This window comes from Lycium barbarum, chromosome 12 (genome assembly GCF_019175385.1).
Source record: "Lycium barbarum isolate Lr01 chromosome 12, ASM1917538v2, whole genome shotgun sequence".
Classification (NCBI taxonomy): Eukaryota; Viridiplantae; Streptophyta; class Magnoliopsida; order Solanales; family Solanaceae; genus Lycium; species Lycium barbarum.
This window is the reverse complement of record NC_083348.1, coordinates 100163440-100181919: the sequence shown is the minus strand read 5'-3', so window position 1 is coordinate 100181919 and position 18480 is coordinate 100163440. Positions and strand designations below refer to the sequence as shown.

At 33.4% G+C, this 18480-nt stretch overlaps 2 protein-coding genes across 3 annotated transcripts; one reads left to right on the top strand and one right to left on the bottom strand.

The window, feature by feature from the left end:
- The first annotated feature begins 6983 nt into the window (after positions 1 to 6983).
- On the top strand, positions 6984 to 12202 carry LOC132625003 (probable galacturonosyltransferase-like 1). Of its 2 annotated transcripts, XR_009576608.1 has the most exons (3): positions 6984 to 8120; positions 8435 to 8522; positions 10944 to 12202. XR_009576608.1 is itself a non-coding variant. In XM_060339767.1 (2 exons), the coding sequence occupies exon 1, from the start codon at positions 7031 to 7033 to the stop codon at positions 8117 to 8119; it is 1089 nt and encodes a 362-aa protein (XP_060195750.1). In that variant the 5' UTR covers positions 6984 to 7030; the 3' UTR covers position 8120; positions 8435 to 8749. The 2 variants fall into 2 exon arrangements, 1 of the variants encoding a protein (XP_060195750.1); XM_060339767.1 differs by lacking the exon at positions 10944 to 12202 and having other exon boundaries at positions 8435 to 8749.
- On the bottom strand, positions 11915 to 17166 carry LOC132625002 (probable vacuolar amino acid transporter YPQ1). Its single transcript, XM_060339766.1, has 12 exons — positions 16842 to 17166; positions 16645 to 16687; positions 16508 to 16534; positions 16318 to 16416; positions 16117 to 16226; positions 13981 to 14152; positions 13267 to 13359; positions 13098 to 13193; positions 12958 to 12978; positions 12804 to 12862; positions 12550 to 12640; positions 11915 to 12429 (listed from the first exon to the last, which is right to left on the bottom strand). Exons 1-12 carry the CDS (start codon positions 17096 to 17098, stop codon positions 12328 to 12330), a joined length of 1170 nt encoding a protein of 389 aa, XP_060195749.1. The 5' UTR covers positions 17099 to 17166; the 3' UTR covers positions 11915 to 12327.
- Positions 17167 to 18480: the final 1314 nt, after the last annotated feature.

The following is an 18480-nucleotide window of genomic DNA, read 5'->3' as shown; positions in this document are numbered from 1 at the left end:
AAACTCCCTATTCTTGCTTATATATAGTAGTAATATGCCAAAGTCAAAACAAAATAAAAAAGAACAAAGAGAAATCTAAAGGCAATATCTCTTAGATAAAAGCAAAGTTAATTCCCTAAATGGTCACCCATGTGTCGAGAATTGCCTACTAATATCACTTTTGTTTTTGTTAGGACTATAATATCACCTAATTATTACTACTTTTCTCAGAATATACTAAACACCTCAAAAATCTCTATCTCTCCTAGTTGGCATGCCATGTAACATTAAAATTTTATTTTTTTAATAATAAATATTTTTAACTCATTAAACCTATTTAACTCAATCCAACCCATGCCTTATTCCCGATTTTAAATCTGATTAAAAAAAATCCAAAGAAGCGTTAAATGTTGATTTTTAACCACAAAAAGAATAAGAAATTTTAGGAGATTCTTTTGAGAATTGAGAGTTTTTGACTAATGATACAATATTTCTAGTGATTTTAATAATAAAGAAGCTACGGATTTTCTGGTCATAGAATTGTATTTTCAAGTGCAAAGAGTAATTTGCATTGTATTTCCTTGTTTATTTCTGCAAAGCAGATATTTACTTGATAAGTTATTTTAATTTTTGAAGGGATTTTGTAGTTCTCACCTTTGATTATCAATGTGAAGTTATGGCCGTATAGTTATTAATTTGTTGTCGCTAAAAAGGTAATTTGATATTCATCAGCTGCGGGGAAAATTGCCATAGTCCATGTTTGGTAATGGGTTTGTATTTATTCAACATATAACTATTAATATTCATTTTGATCATACCATGGATCGTTTGAATTTATTTTAAGTTTGCTATCATACAGACATCTGAGGGTCTTGTATGATAGAGTCACTAACTTATTTGAATCTTTTAATCGGGAAATAATTAGCAGTTCTAAGAGTTGCTTTTTAATCCTTTTTTAGTAGACAGCGAGAATATGAATAAGTGGGAAAAAGTTACGCTTTTTTGGATTTTTTTAATCGAATCTATAATCGGGTATAAGGTATGGATTGAGTTGGTTAAATGGGTTTAATGAGTTAAGAATATTTATTATTAAAAAAAAATGTGACATGACATGCCAACTAGGAGAGAGAGAGAGAGTTTGTAGTGTTTAGTATATTCTGTGAAAATTAGTGATAGTTAAGTGGTATTGTAATCCTAAAAGAAACAAAAGTGATATTAATAGGCAATTCTCAAAACATGAGTGGTCATTTAGGGAATTAACTCATAAAAGCAAGGACCAAACAAACATAGGATCATGGATAAGTTGCTTTTCAAAAATTGCACTGATGATGGAGAAACGTAAAAAAGAGACAAAATCTAAGACCTGAAATAGGGCGATGATAGATTTTTGAAAGGGAAATGGGATCACAAGTAGGTCCATCTGCATTAAATGCTATAGGGTATTCTCATAGATATATGAAAAACGGAAAAGGCTCAAATATGTCATTCAACTATTAGAAATGACTCATTTATGTCATTTGTCAATAGTTAGGCTCATTTATGCCATCGAACTATACGAAATGACTCATTTATGCCATCGAACTATAGAAAATGGCTCATTTATGCCACTCATCAATAGTTCGACTCATTTATGTCATCGCCTGTTATCAAAATGACTCATCTATGCCATATTTCATTAAAACTGGTTTTACAATACCATATATAACACGTGGCCTCCAACTAGATTATGATTGTGGGTGGGTAAGGTGTATGAGTCGGATTTTTTATTAATTTGGTATTTAAAATTGGGCTGGTTTAATTATACGACGTAGACCTCTAATTGGAGGTCACGTATCATAACTGGTATTATAAAACCGGCGTTAATGAAAAATGGCATGGATGAGTCATTTTGGTAACGGACGATGACATAAATAAGTCAAACTATTGATGAGTGACATGAACGAGTCATTTCCTATAGTTTAATGACATAAATGAGTCATTTTCAATAGTTGGATGGCATATTTGAGCCTTTTCCGTGTGACAAATGCTCCAATATCTAAAGAAATGAGTAGGTTTCAAATTAAATGAGGACTGTCGATATAAAAATCGTACAAGTCCATGGAAACCTCTGGGACTTCAGAAGCTAAAGTTTTGAATTTGTTGGGTTGGAAGTGATTCTCCGCTTTACCAACCAACTGAAAGAGCACTATAAATAAGAAATGATGACATTTTTATCTACCAAACATAGCAATCTCTATAGCATTTATTAACCTTTTTGTAGTTTCATTTTCACTATTGCTTTCTTTCTTTAGTATTTGATCCATTGCTGAATTAAGAGGCCTTAAAAACATCTGAAAGGTGGCATTTGCTTAACCCAACAATTAAGGAAGCAAAGGAAAATGAACAACCTCCAAAAAAGTGAGGGACCCACATGAACTACCTCCAACATTAGTGTCCTTTCTTAGTTTCTTTCCATATGAAAAACAAAAAAAAGGTCTAAGAACATGGCGCATCATTTATTATAGCAGTTCCTACTAGGTTTAGGAAATCAAATTGCCTTTTATTTTGACTAATTGAAGTCAATTTGTTTCATTTTTTTTGCGCGGATTGCCCTTCTTTTGGGGTAGTTTTTAAATTTTGCCCGTCATATTTGTGATATTTAAATTTTGCCCCCCATATTGTTGGTCTTTAATTTTTGACCTTCGCGTTGCAACCTTGATCTTCGCACAGAAATCATGAGTGGGTTCGAACCCCCGCTCAAGCATAAATTAAAAAAAAAATCCCAAGGCAAGATTTGGGTCGCGTGTATACCGGACTCGACATACACTTGTTAAGGAATAACCAAAGTTATGCCGGACCCGGCATACTCATGCCTTATGAGTGGGGGTTCAAATCTGGAACCCATGGGTTTTAACCGAAGGGCAAAATTTAAAGATTACAAATATGAGGGGCAAAATTTAAAGACCACCCCAAAAGAGGGGCAATTCGCCAATTTGTTTCAACATTTCCTAAATTTGACCCACTCGTTTATTGGCCCAGCCCATTTTAAACCTAAACCGCCTAGTTTAGCCCATTTAAAAATTGAGTTGATATGTAATACAAATTGACCATGAGAAATCTTATCAAAATATTTTTAAAAAAGATTTTTTTTTTTGTTTAATATACATGAATAAAGAAAAAAAATTGTTAGGTACGTAGAGAATTATGAAAGAACTATAGAGAATTATAAAAGAACAATTAAAGAAATTAAAACTTCGTAAGAAGTGTGAGTTACGACCCATTTTTAGCTGAACGGATTTCAGTCTAAATAACTCTTGGGCGAGTCATTATTAATTCAACCCAAATCCAACCCGGTCATTTGACATCCCTGCCCAGTACCCAATGTAACCACAGTTTTGTTAAAATAGTTAGAGATTTTATTCCTGATAATGAGCAATTGCTTGGTGGATAGCTAAACAGATGAGCCCCGCACTTTTCTAACCCAAAAAAAAAAAAAATTGGAACCAAACTAACCGATTAAAAAAAAAAAGAACCAAACAAGGCTTCACGTACAGAATCTGTGCGTGAAAGGGGTATTTTTTTTTTAAGCTATCAAAAATCACGTTTTTTTTCATACTTTGGGCAAAGATTAGTTATGTTTCAAAATCGCGAAATATCAATATTTTATATAGAACTTAATATATTTTTTTGCGTACAATAACGCCGGCTCATTACATCAAGTATACCTAAACATTTGAATCGTCGTTTTAGGGGTTGTAGAGTGCCCCGAAGTAAGTTTTGTTTGCTTGTAAACTTTGTTCTTTGGAAATCAAACTCAAAATTAGCCGAGCGCAAAGTTATGACCATTTAAAGTTTCAACAATTTACAACTAGTTTTCCACCTATGCTTCGGTTCTTATTTTTTATTTACGTGAGTGAAGAGGCATATGTATACTTGATGTAATGAGCCGATATTATTGTACACTAAAAAAATATTAAGTTCTATATAAAATATTTATATTCCAACGTTTTGAAACGTGACTAATCTTCGGTCAAAGTATGAAAAAAAACTTAAAGATAACAAGTTTCCAAACTTACTTCGAGGCACTTTACAACCCCTAAAACGACGATCTAAACATATATGTATACTTGATGTAATGAGCCGACATTATTTTAAGCTAAAAAAAATATGAAGTTCTATATAAAATATTTATATTCCGGTGTTTTGAAACGTGACTAATCTTCAAAGTACTGAAAAAAGCTTAATTTTGAGTTTGATTTCCAAAGAACAAAGTTTCCAAGCAAACAAAACTTACTTCGGGGCACTCTACAACCCCTAAAATGACGATCCAAATGTTTAGGTATACTTGATGTAATGAGCCGACGTTATTGTACGCAAAAAAATATATTAAGTTCTATATAAAATATTGATATTTCGGGGTTTTGAAACATAACTAATTTTTGCCTAAAGTATGAAAAAAAACGTGATTTTTGATAGCTTAAAAAAAATAAAAAATACCCCTTTCACGCACATAATCTGTGCGTGAAGCCTAGTTTGATTTTTTTTTTTTTAATGGGTTAATTTGGTTCTAATTTTTTTTTTTTGGGGGTTAGAAAAGTGCGGGGCTCCTAAACAGATGGACACAGTAGTCCCCTTCAATTCTGTTGGAAGAACTAAAAGCTTAAAGCATGAGCATGTGAAGGGCACATGCAATTAATTGAACCATTTGTTCATTCTCTAGGGTCCTGTCCAATTATGGCACAATTTTTAAACGATACTGATTACTATACCTTAACCCAATACTAGTAATACGGATCTAAGTCACTGGAATCAAAATGTGTCATGTTCTTTTCTTTAGCGTAACTTATTCAGTAACTAAAGATGCAAGACTCAAGTTTATATATATATATATGGAACATATGCGAAAATCTAAAGTGGGGAAAAAGATCTAAAAATCAAAATGCAATATCTTTCAGCTTAGGTTAACGCAATTAAGGGCAAGCATCTAGTTTTGGGATAACAAAGAAAGAGCATAGTATATCTCAGTAGTGGAACATCACATGGGGTAGCTAAAGCTAAAGGCGACAAGTCCCTATTAGAGTTACTTTTGCTTACTAGTAGTTTCCACTTCCCTTTGGATTTATGATGATCTTTAATTTCCCAAATTGCAATCGACCCTCCATCTGGCTTCTCTTCGCCCACATTTATTAGACATGCAAACTTACGGATAGTGTGGTAAAGTAAAATTAGGGAACAAATTAAAACAAAGAAATAGGGCGGTGACAGATTTTTTTGAAAGGGAAATGGGATCACAAGTAGGTCCTTTCGCATTTACAGCTGTAGGGAATTTCGCTATTGGTATTTGACTAATGCTTCAACAGCTAATGATGGGAGTAGGTTTCCAATTAAATGAGCACGTCGATATAAATAGAAATTGCACAACAGTACAAGTTCAATGGAAAACTTTCCAACTTAGAAACTAACGATTGATTTCGTTTCATTGGAGTTATTCTCCTTTAGGACTTCAACTGATCGACCAGCTAAAGAGCAATCTACTAAGAAATAAATGACACTTCCATCGGCAACATGTTTTAGCACTACTCAGAGCATATCTGTACTTCTTAGTTTCTGTTTATTTAAGTACTTTTACGGTCTCAATTTATACGATACACTTTTCTTTTATTCTGTCCCAAAAAGAATAAATATTTTTATATTTAGAAATAATTTAACTTAAAACTTTAATATCTATGACTTGTTTTAGGCCACAAGTTTCGAAAGCCTTTCTTTATTTCTTAAATACGTATCGTGCATAGTATAGCTATATCACATAGATTGGGACGGAGGAATTATGTCTTTGTCTTTTAATTTTCTTTTTTATTGCATATATAAAGGTCAGGAGCTAGAAGGTTACCTAAAAGGGTCCACTAAACATGTACAAAATTTATATACAATCTAATTATTAAGATTTGACATCGCTATCCTAGAATTTAAAACCATAGAGTTTAAACAAGGGAAAAAGGTCAAAAATACCCCTTTACTTTAAAAAAAGAGCTAAAAATATTCTTCAAATTTATTTTGCATCAAAAATATTCTCCCGTCCTTAAAATTTTCAAATATACTCCTGCCTTGACGGAAATTATCCTCCAAAATAACCCCAAATCATCGTTTAAACCCGCTCTAATTTAAATTTGACCCAACTAAATAATAACCCATAAGATCCCCTTATTCCCCCAATTCCCTCAAACTGTATACCTACATATTGGGAGAATAAGGGGAACTTATGGTTTATTATTTAGTTGGGTCGGGTTTAAAAAATAATTTCGGGTTATTTTGGCGGATAATTTTCGTCAAGGCAAACGTATATTTGAAAACTTTAAGGATGAGAAGGACATTTTTGATCCATAATAAATTTGGAGAATATTTTTGACTCTTTTTTCAAAATAATGGGGTATTTTTTAGCCTTTTCCCTTTATTTATGTCTTTGCCGCTGAATATATGAATGGCCTGAAGCGAGGGTGTGCATGTTAACCACATGGATGGCTAAACTAAAGAGCAGCAAATGCCAAATAGCCTTTATTATTACAACTTGATGTCACGGCGACAGAATCAGAATTTCCATTAAAAAATTTGAAATATAAAAAACATAAAGAAACGAAAAATCAAATTAAGATAGTTCAATATCATTTATATTTACATAAAATCTAATTTTAAATTTATATATACAATATAATTTTTCGACGATAGCAGATGGTGTTAACCCAAAAATTAAGGAAGAAAAGTACCTCTAGCCCCAATAAAAGAAAGGGGACCCGCATGAACTACGTGCTGACTGCGGTTTCATCACCCCGAGCTTCCTATAGTCAAATGTAAGTGGCTTTTCAGAGTTTATTTCCAGTAGTTACTTTCCTAAGTGCTATGTGTAGGAAATCATATTACGCACCTTTTCTTTGACTAATTGACTTCCAATTGTTTGAACACTTCCGGAATAAAATATCTTGTATTCTCACCGTCTCACGGTACTTTCTAAATAATAAAATAATAAAGCGTGGCAAAGAAAGTTCTGATACACTATATATCAGGAAATTTATGTGCCATGTTTGTTAATTTGTCTCCTGGCTCCATTATGACAAAACTTGGGAGATCCAGGGACACCAGCCTGCTTTCCCTATTGTTGATCATTTTCCCCTTATTGACACAAAATGTTAGTATTATTGGTACCGCTTCGACTAATTCCAATCTCCATTTTAAAGAAGCGCCACAGTTCTACAACTCCCATAGTTGTTCTACCATTAGTTCTTCAGAAAATACAGTACATGTCGCTATGACCCTTGATATACCTTATCTTCGGGGTTCAATGGCTGCTATTCTTTCTGTATTACAACATTCTTCTTGCCCCGAAAATGTAATTTTCCATTTCATCGCCTCTTCCTCTGCTGAAACCGCACACTTGAACCTTACTATTACAAAATCATTCCCTTATCTTCATTTCACAATTTATCCAATCCAAGATATTGCAGCCGTGGCAGGGCTAATTTCGACCTCTATTCGTTCTGCTTTAGATTGTCCTTTAAATTACGCACGTAATTATCTTGCTGATCTGCTTCCTAAATACCTTAACAAGGTTGTTTATCTCGATTCGGACCTTGTTCTAGTAGACGACATTGCTAAATTAGCATCAACGCCTCTAACAGAGGATTCTGTTTTAGCAGCACCTGAATATTGCAACGCAAATTTCACTACTTATTTCACTCCCACCTTTTGGTCTAATCCTTCTCTTTCTTTAATTTTTGCGAACCGAATTCGAAAGCCTTGTTATTTTAACACTGGTGTTATGGTTATTGATCTTGTGAGATGGAGAGCTGGTGATTATACAACTAAGATTGTAGAGTGGATGGAGTTGCAAAAGAGAATGAGGATTTATGAATTGGGTTCTTTACCGCCTTTTCTGCTTGTTTTTGCTGGAAATATAGCTCCAGTCGATCATAGTTGGAACCAACATGGTCTTGGTGGAGATAATTTTCGTGGACTTTGCAGGGACTTGCACCCTGGTCCGGTTAGCCTGTTGCATTGGAGTGGCAAGGGAAAACCTTGGGCTCGACTCGACGCGAACCACCCTTGTCCGTTAGATGCCCTCTGGTCACCTTATGATCTACTGCAATCACATTATACTCTTGAGTCTTAAGGTACGTTACTCAATCTAAGAGTTTATTTCTTAGATGGTCACTCAACTGAATAGTTATTATCTCAGAAAATCACTTTTTTTATTAAAGAAAATTGAAATCAAGAAGAAAGATGACTTTATGATATCATAACTAGTATTATTAGTTGAGTGACCATGTGATCAACCCGCTCAATCTAATAAGATCGTGCTACTTGTTTTTTTAACATTTCAATACTCTTTTTCAACTTCAATTTTATATGCTCGTTTTTTATCAACTTCAACCAAATATACTCGTGAAGTTGTCTGATAGTCCTATACTTGTTTTAATGATTTCAGGTGTTTTCGCAATTGTAGTAAAAGAGATCGAGAGTAGAGATCTGTGCAGTATTTGTTTCTATTCACGGGGGGCCCCGGAAGGGATAAGGTAAGAGTTGTTATTTCTCATAGATTATAGTACTCATTCTAGTACTATACAGTAGCCAAGACTTTTACATTGGCATTTTGCTAGAGTATTATTTTTGAACGCACGAGATGAAACATCTATTAGTGCTGCTATGTAATTACTTAGTAGTATTAAATAGTTCATGGATTTCTTGTTCAGAAAAATGAATGAAAATGTACATGAAGCAAGAATAATACGATTTCCGGATCCACCCTGCTCATTTTCAAACTGAAAGTAATTAAGAAACACTTATTTCTTTGTATGGTAGCAATTACTAGGTGAGTAATAAATGTTAGTACTATGTGATTCTGAGGTTTTGTTCTCAAATTCAAATAAAGCTTAGCTTAAGTGGCATGAAATCTGGGAAAAAAACTCTGCTTCAGCTCCGCCTGTTCCTATTTTCTCCCCTTCTTCTTCACTTTTTAGAAGAAATTGGGTTAATTCACATGCGGTAAAACGTCCTACTCCCTCCGTCCCAAATTAGTTGGCATGTTATGCTTTTCCGAAAATCAATTTGACTATATCGGAGCTAAATATTAAAAAAAAAAAAAAAGGGCAGCCCGATGCACTAAGCTTCCGCTATGCGTGAGGTCCGGGGAGAGAGTACCGGAGCTAAATATAATTTATATATTTAAAAACTACACCAAATCTAGCTTGACTCTCGAAAAATGACACATGACAAGTTTTAGGGGGCGGAGGGAGTATTTAGCAAATCTTTCTAAATCACATCTTTCTCATCATTTTAGGCCTTTCTAAGCAATATAAAATTAACTAAGAAAAAAACAGACTACTATTTGTTCATTTCATCCAAGTATAATATCCATTTCTTCTCTTCTAAGTTCTTGAATTGGCCTTTTTCTCTTTTCATTTTCCCTTTTAATACACAGACCACAAAAGAAAAAAGAAAAAAAAAAGTGAAAAAAGAGAAGGAGAGAAGTGTCGGCAGAGTAACTTTTAATTAGCGTGTTGGCGGGACAAGTCCAAGTAGATGCTTAAGCATATGAATATGAAAGAAACAAAACCACATGAACATGACATGCAGCTTCTCTGAAAAAGCCTTTGCACATTTGACGCATTCCATAAATTCAACTTTTAATTAAGTAATCTTTTTGTAGTTCCAACTTTTATGCACCAACTGTGCTTAGTTTTTTATTCCATAATGTAATGTAAAGTTGACCTACAATCAAATACGAGTAAGTGTTTATTGAAAATCAAATTTGATAGTCTGAAAACAAAATAGAAAACTTGTTATAACGTATTAACTACATTGGTTATGTAACAAAGTTACATTGTCAAATATGACTTTAATTCTTTATACTAAATAATACGGAGTAGTAGATTACTGCAGAGTAGTGTAAGAATATATATATATATATATATATATATATATATATATATATATATATATATATAAAAGAGTTTAAGAATATATACTTAAATGAAGAAGAAATTGCAGAATCATGATCTTTGAGCTGCTGATATCTGTCAGAAGCTTCTAAATTTGTAAATCCACAAGGAATGTGCATGTCAGAAATATTTTTCTTCTTCTTAATTGAACAAATCAATATAGTAGGGTGAGTTTGAGCCACTGCATATTAAGAATCATGTAAGTGCTGTCCTTTCAGAAGTTGGTACGTTAAGTTCGTAACTACCAAAAGATGTTATAAAAGACGAGGCAACGAGAAGCACGATTTAAGCGTTAGTCAAAAGCTCTAATGATATGCCTTTTAGAAGTCAAATTAATTTATAGTACTACTTTCAAAACCATGCTTTAATTGAGCAAGTGTATGGAAGATTTTGTCGGCAAACTTTCTAATTAGAGCAACTTATTGAGCCTTAATTTATGCTCCTGATCCCGCTTTGGGATACCAACATATTTTGGAGCCCAACAGAAAGGGGAAGCATTTTATCAAATTAATCAGGATGATTATGCAAATACTTTCTTCAGATCTCACATATGGAAGATGTTTAAGACATAAGTAAATAAATAAAAATGTCATTTTTCTCATCAAGGAATGAGATGAGATGGATGAGATCCTTTCATTGTTAATCAAAGGTTTTGAATTCAAATCCTGAGAATGGACAAAACCTGATAGGGAGCGATCCCCCCTTTTAGCGAACCCTACGCGGTGTGAGTCTGAATTAATTGGTCAGTGAATACCAATAAAGTGTGCTCTTTAATTTTTCAAGTTTTTAGATTATAAAATTAATTAAATAGTCACAACACTTTAATATATATAGTATCAAATCAGACAAACTCACAGATTCAATATAATTCTCACTTTCACCTTATATTATCATAAAAAAAAATCATATGCTTGGATCGTGGAAAAAAAAAAATCAAGTGTGCACATGCCGTGACATGCTGAAGGCATAATTAAATATTCGTTTTCCTTGTTGCAGTTAAGGATACGATGCTTTTCTGGACCAAGAGGCCCATAAGGTTCACGGATCATTTGCAAGGCCATAATTTAACCTGCCTCAGTTTGACGGTCAACAGATATTTTTGTGCCATACCCCCTGCCAGATATTTCTTTTTCATTTTGTTTATTTATTACATTGAGAAATGGAAGGATAGGAATTAAATCTCATACTTATTGTGACGGTACTTTCACAAATGTCACTCTACCAAATTAAAGATCCAGGGAAGTTATTGTAATGATTTTTATCTCGAGTCAAGAAGTTATTGTACAAGCTCATATGGGTAAGTTATGATAAGGTCATCCATTGGTAAAAGTTTAATGTGCCCCAATATTTATACTAAACCATACTTATTTATTTTGTTCAAGTCATAGATTAAGGTGAATATGTGCACTAATTAACTACATTTTATGATAACATAAGTCATTTATGGGGTTGAATATAAACACTGGGAGCAGTTGGTTATAACTTACAAACAGTTTTAGAACCCCAAGCTTTTGCTTATGCTTTTAAACTTTTTTGACAGAAATAACACACATAGTCCTCAGCTTTAACCAGTAACACATGTTTCAACTGGATAAATTTCTCTTCCATAAGTTTAGTGATATAAATATGTTGGGAGTATACTAATTGACCATTCTAGTATTAACTAGTACTTCTTGATTTTTCCTCCTCCAGTGCAGAGGTACTGTCTTCTTTTCCCTTCAATTTGATGCATGCATTTACCTTTCATGCTATTCAGTTACGTTAAATTAGATCCGTATGCAATAATTGATAAACAAAACAAAACAAAACAATAACAAAAAACCGCTATTTAACTTCTCACCATATTTTTGAGTTCCCCATTCATATAATCTGTTTACCTTTTAAGTTGAGACTAAAAATTAGATTCATGACGACAAAATCTTGCGGCAAATATGTTCCTTTATAGATTGAGATACAGCTCTGTGATGTAAAGATCTAAAAAGCATGTAATATATGTCCCTTTATAGATTGAGATACAGCTCTGTGATGTAAAGATCTAAAAAGCATGTAATATTTCAAACTATGAGAGACGTATCTGTGCTATAAGATATGCCAGAGCTATATCATACTTGAGATGAGAAACTAAAGATCTAATTTTCGACCAGCTACCTCTCCAAAATTGTTCTACACCTTCAGAATAAGATTCTGATAAGGAAATTCATCACTAATTAGAAGACACAAGTAAAATAATTATAAAGGGCAAAAAAAAAAAAAAAGGATGTAAGAATCGATTGCAAGGAGAAAGAGCCGCATAAGTCTTCGGAATTTAGATATTTGATTCCGCGGTTATAAAGGGGTGTAAAGCAGAGCAACCTGCCCAGGTACTGTACGCAATTTGCCTTCAATTCTTGTTCACGTGCCTGTATGCTCCTTCGTATTCTCTGCCATTGCAAGTGGAAGAATTCTTTCGGAAATACTTGTAGTAGACATATTGTAATATGATCTATAGTTGTGTTAAGGCTCAGCAGTTTGAATAATAAACTAGTACTATATAAAAAAAAAAAGATAAAATGTGTGTTTCAAGAAATTGCTACGCCGAAATTAGGGAGAAACGAAAGGATACAAATAAATCTAGCGCAACGCAGACGACAGCATCCAACAACCAAGGCATATTGGCTTTAATCTTACTCCATTCTATAGATCTAAGTAGTATACTGCATCACGTAAACAGAACAAGTAAATGAATTAGAAGGTTGTAGGATGCATTTTAGTGACGAATTAGTTTTCATATACTTACAAGAAGGATTTAACTTTTTACACAGACGGCGTGAATTATTTGAAGTGCCAACGGTACAGAGTAAAAAAAGGGGAAATTACCTCCCAACATAAGTGAGATTGGCGATGAGTGCAAAGACAAACATGAAAGGATTTAAGCCCTGTGCGTGGTTAAAGAAAACACATTAGACTTTTGCAGTAATGCCCAAGCTGCAAGTCAAAACATTTCCAGAAGAGAATTTTGTGGAATATTTACCTCGACACTCCCTCGCTTAATCTGTCAAACAAAGAAATACGTTCAATGACTTTGCATCAATATTGCATTGGACAAAACAGGGCTTCTACATTAACGATTAGCATGTTATTGAAGTAATATTCTGAAATATCATGACTTACGTTTAACCATATTTGAGGTAGCCGACCACCCATGTAGACAGCAGCCATCATCCACCCCAAACATTGGCCAAGGGCACTGTGCTCCGTCCCATGCTCCTGCCAGAAAATGAATATGTCACACATCAACCTTGAAAGTTTCAGGACATTAAGGTGTAATTACTGAACATACTTGTAACAGTTTTCTTCCACCAAATCCAACAATTAAAGCCTTTGTCTGGTGAGGCATTCCAGACGATGTTGCTAAGAACGCTCCAAAACCTGCCTGAAAATCGTCTACTATCAAAATTTACCATCTCAGCTCAGGAAAAATTAAAAAAATCTTCAACAGAAGAATTACCTTAAGAGTAAAAAAACAAATCTATATGGTCCAAAGTGGATTCAACTAAATTTAAATTCCTTCATCAAAAAATTATTCCAATATGGAAAAATAATTCTTTATTATGGAGTATATAAATTGTTAGACAAAGGAAATTCTGAATTAGCGACAAATGCAACTCAAAATCATTTTAGATTGTGTATTTGAATTTTAGGAGTGATATACTTGCATATTTCCAGATCCCTTGAGGCTCTGCGAGAAAAGGAGAAATCCCTCTTGACTTGCCTTTGGGCATTATGGCTATGGGAAGATAGGATTCTTTTCGCATATACCGGGACTATCAACATGTCACAATACATATAGTAAGTGGACAAAGAGGAGAAATCCCTCTCGAATATAGGATGTTTTTCTCATATATTGGGACCAGCAACATTTCACAGTGTATATAGTAAGTGCACAATTATTATAAGCAAGTCGCGCATGCAGCAAATCTTCAACTTGCACTAGACACCACCACTAAAACGCCAATATAAAAGTTAAAACATCTAGGGGAGGAGATTCACTTACAGATCGCGGGATAGGCTTTGGTTGGCTAACGGAAATATTTAATGGTGCATCCACTGTGTCATCATCTGAAGAGTAGTCATGGATAAGTCCCACTGCAGATGGACCACTTGCAATAGGCCTCAGATTCGACCTAAATGGCGGGGTTGAACTCCCAGCCAATGATCTTGCAGACCTGCTCCCAAATAATTAAATATTCTTAGCAATAAATAAGTCCAATCCAACAAAAACTTTGACTACTTATAGTTAATTTTTATGGGATAATTACATTTTTGGACCGCTCAAAAGAATAATTTCCAGCAAATGTATAGGTTTTGTATATTAAGTATAAATATACATATAATATACATATTGTATACACAAAATATACATTCGATATACATAATCAGGTATAGATTTTGTATATTTTGGCTAGCGCCTGTAAATAATTTCAACCTAAGGGCCAAAAATGAAAGAAAAACCTTTTTTTTTAATACTATGTGACCATGATTGAGTAATAAATTATGGTAAAACTATAGCATAAATTGACCATAAGGTAAGTGATTAATCTTATATAAAAGACACATGTAATGTACATATTGTTTTGTGACACAAGAATTGTGCTAGTTGTAACATCTGAAAATATTTGGATATGATCCCCAGATCACAAGCCAGATGTAACCACCCAGTCGAAAATTTAGAGATTTGGTCCCACAGTTATAAAGGAGTGTAAAGCAGAGCAGCCAGCCCAGATACTGTATGCAATTTGCCTTGAATTCTTGTTCGCGTGCTTGTAGGCTCCTTTCCCTAACCCCGCGCATAGCGGGAGCTTAGTGCACCGGATTACCCTTTGTCACTTTCATTAACCACAGTTAGAGAATACTTAAACAAATCTGTCTTTTTCTTCTTGCTTTTCCCTTCATTTGATTTGAGAAGTCCAAAAGTCATATTGGTGAGTGATCGGCCAATATCACTTCCATAACCCTTACTTAAACCTAATAGAGAACACAACCCTTAGGACCCCTTTGAAGCAACCAATGGTTCCAATTTTTAAGGCCAGTAGTGTTTATTATTCTGGGAGTCTTTCTGCGAAGTGCCAATAGAATATATTACACTTTCATTTTGGCCCCAGATATAGATATTGAATAGTTTGGTTCATAGTTCACACGATCTCGCGGACAATTGAGTGTGGCCTTTCATGCAATGAATAAATCATTCAATGACGTCTTCGTTGCCAAGGTAGACCTTTATTCTTTACCTTTCAAGATATTGCGTATAAAGAGAAAAATAGTAAGTCCTCTTGGGGCCGCCAAGAGTGTTATATAAAAAGAAAAAGGACCAGGAAAAATAAGTAGCGAAAAAGGAATTTAAAAAAAATAAAAAATCAGAGATGTGATAGTCTTTTTGAAAAGGTTTTCTTCTTAGAAACTCATGTTTCCTACTACTTTTTTTTTCCCTCTTTCTATTCGGGGACTTGTACAATAATTGAGAATCAAGAAGAATTTCAGAGAAGTATATCTTGTACAAGCATGTACCAGAATGAATTCTATGACTTTCTCCTTCTCCTTTTTGGACTCTTTGCATCTCCATACTTAATTCTCTTTTTTTTTGGCCTGTGTGTTTTTAACAGTTCTTTATTATATATTCAATTTATACTATGAGTGCTAGAATACTGAAATAGCCAAAAACAAACTTTGGGAAAATTGGAGCAAATTCTGAGAAGAAAATTAGAGTAGATTTGTACTTCTGTAGGCACAAGTAGTAAAGTTTCTGCTTTTTGGAAAGGCAGAGGAAACAAAACAAAGAAGAAGAAAATAACAGAGAAATATGAAAAAAGGGAAAAAGAAAAGAGGGTGAGGGAAATACCAGATTTTCTAGAAATGCTAGACAAGCCAAAAAAAAAAAAAATGAAGAAGAAGAAAAGCAATGGAAAAAACAATAAGAAAAAGGCTTTTAAATTTGTGATTTGGTCCATATGATAAAGTACTTTGTTTATAATATGAAAATATTTTTATCTTCCAATTTGATTAAATTTGAAAAAGGAATTAATCTTATATAAAATACATATGTAATGTACATATTGTTTTGTGACACAAGAATAGTGCTAGTTGTAACATCTCAAAATAAGCAAAGAAAATTGAGGAAAAGTATTAGACTCACATGAAATAGAAATCCATGCGGCGTGATGCGGATCTTGCTGTGCCACCGGGTATTGGAATCCCTGAATCTGTTGGTTTCTGTGGTCTCAATGGCTTCTTCACTTCTTCTACCTAATTTAAGTTAATCAAATCATCTTTAAGCGCTTTATTTTGTCATTAAATTAATTAATCAGCACAGAACAGACTTGAAAACGACTTATACCTCTTGGCTAGAGTCGTCATCACTACGTTTCCAGCACTTATAGAAATAATCGTAGTACAAGACTTGCAGCACTAGTATGATAGTAGTTGTTGTGTAGAGCTGTTCCATTAACATAAAGACCGTTTTAAAAAAGGAAAAAATATTACTATGTCATTATTAAATAAAAAAGCTTGGATAAGCATTGCATTACCACCGCTGTGTACAATTGGGTCGGCAACTGCATGAAGAGAAGAAAACCAAAAGATGAGAGACATCAATTAAAGGCAAATTCAACCAAATTAATTGGTTAATTACTTCATGATAATACGTATTGTATTTAAAGCTCACCGTTGCAGGCTCGAGAAGGCAACCTGTTAGATTGAATATGTCACTGCCTCGAACATAACGAATACATGTTTAGAATGGTGAGATTATGGTTCAATAAAAGAAAATAAATCTAACACTCTAAAAAAGATACAACCAAATTAACAATGTGAAATTGAAGAAAATGGAGAATGAAAGGTAAAATTAATCAAGAAACTGACCCGACAACCCAACCAAGAAGAAAAAGAAGTGAAACACCATGGCTGGATTTGGTACGAAAGTTGGTGATAATTTGTGGGATTTCAGCGACAGCCCAACATACGAGGCTTACAAGACCCAACGCAAAGGAGAATTCATCACTCAGATTGCAAAGACAATCTTTAAAATACTTATTCACCCAACCGACACATGCTTTATTCTCCTTAACACAGTATGCTATTGAATTTTGATGCTGACGTAACAGCATAAGAGCATTCATGATTTCTCCTAGTTTCTATAATTTTTTTACTACAAATGAAGAATCAAAGTGAAAGGTGAGGGATACATATATATAGGCTAACCCCTTCAAGGTACAAAGGTGGCATCTATGGAATAGTACTCAAGACTAATAAGAAGACAAAATATTAGATATACATTCTCGACTCCTCGAGTCTGTGACCTTTTTGTTGCTTTTACGTTTCTGCCCCTGAAATTCAATGAGAAAAGTAGCTAATATGTGTCATGATGGAAACGATATGACTCCACTTTTTCTTTTTTGCCCTTCAGTAACTGGGCTCACCCTGAAAAGAAAAAAGAGAGTATGTGCTCTGTTATAAAATTTTAAAATATACCTTGTACCTAGTAGTATAACTAATAGAATGCTAAGAAGTTTAATGAATTCTATAGATAGGATTTAAATAAATGAAGTATAATACTTTCATTTATTATGTTACTTTACCTTTTTTATAATAACATTGTTTGGAATGTAAAGATTTTGTATAGTTAATAGAAAGACGTTTATATCAAATTTCAATATTATAACGTAATGGTTAATATTAACTAATACATTATCTTATTTTATTTGCATTGTTGGAGGAAGAAGATTTATTTTATTTAATTGTTCAACTTCCAACGGACAGACCACAAACGGAGAAGGAAATAGGATCTTTTGGCCTCTTACAATTTGAATAGTAGAAAATATTTTTTTCAGATCTCTCATGTGTTTTTTCAAATCTGTTATGTGTAAAAAATGAAGATCTTTTGTAAAAAGGTCATAAAACTTTTTTTTTTTTTTTTTTGTAAAGGGCCAAAAATCCATTAATGTCCGCTTTATTACAATTTTCATGGAGTATGTCATAAATGATACTGTAGCTCCTTATAATCATGATATCAAGTATCATAAATGAGATTTTCTTGAAGCATTTACCGATATTGTAATATTTTACAATTAGATGTTTATTTTAAAGAAATTATAGAGTACGTACCTTCAGAACTCTTTTCGAAAAAAAAAAAAAAACTTTTATATATACGGAACCTATATAGAGATTTGAAACGAACTCTAAACAATGAGTAACGTTAAATATATGGGGCAGAAACTATGGGGCTCGAATGCAGCAGATGTTAAAATACAACATAGCTTAAATAGCATTTTCCAGTTTTGTTAAATAGCATCAGGCATTAGTTTTCAGTATATGGACTACGTACCCCCTTTCTGATTATACGTACTATTCCCGTAATAGGATGTATAGAAAGCATCATGTTGAATTAGGTACGCCATATTGGCCAATTTCAACTACTCCCTCCATTTCATATTACTTGGCCACATTATTAAAAATATATAGATCAAATTACTTATCCATTTACAAAATCAAGATAAAACTA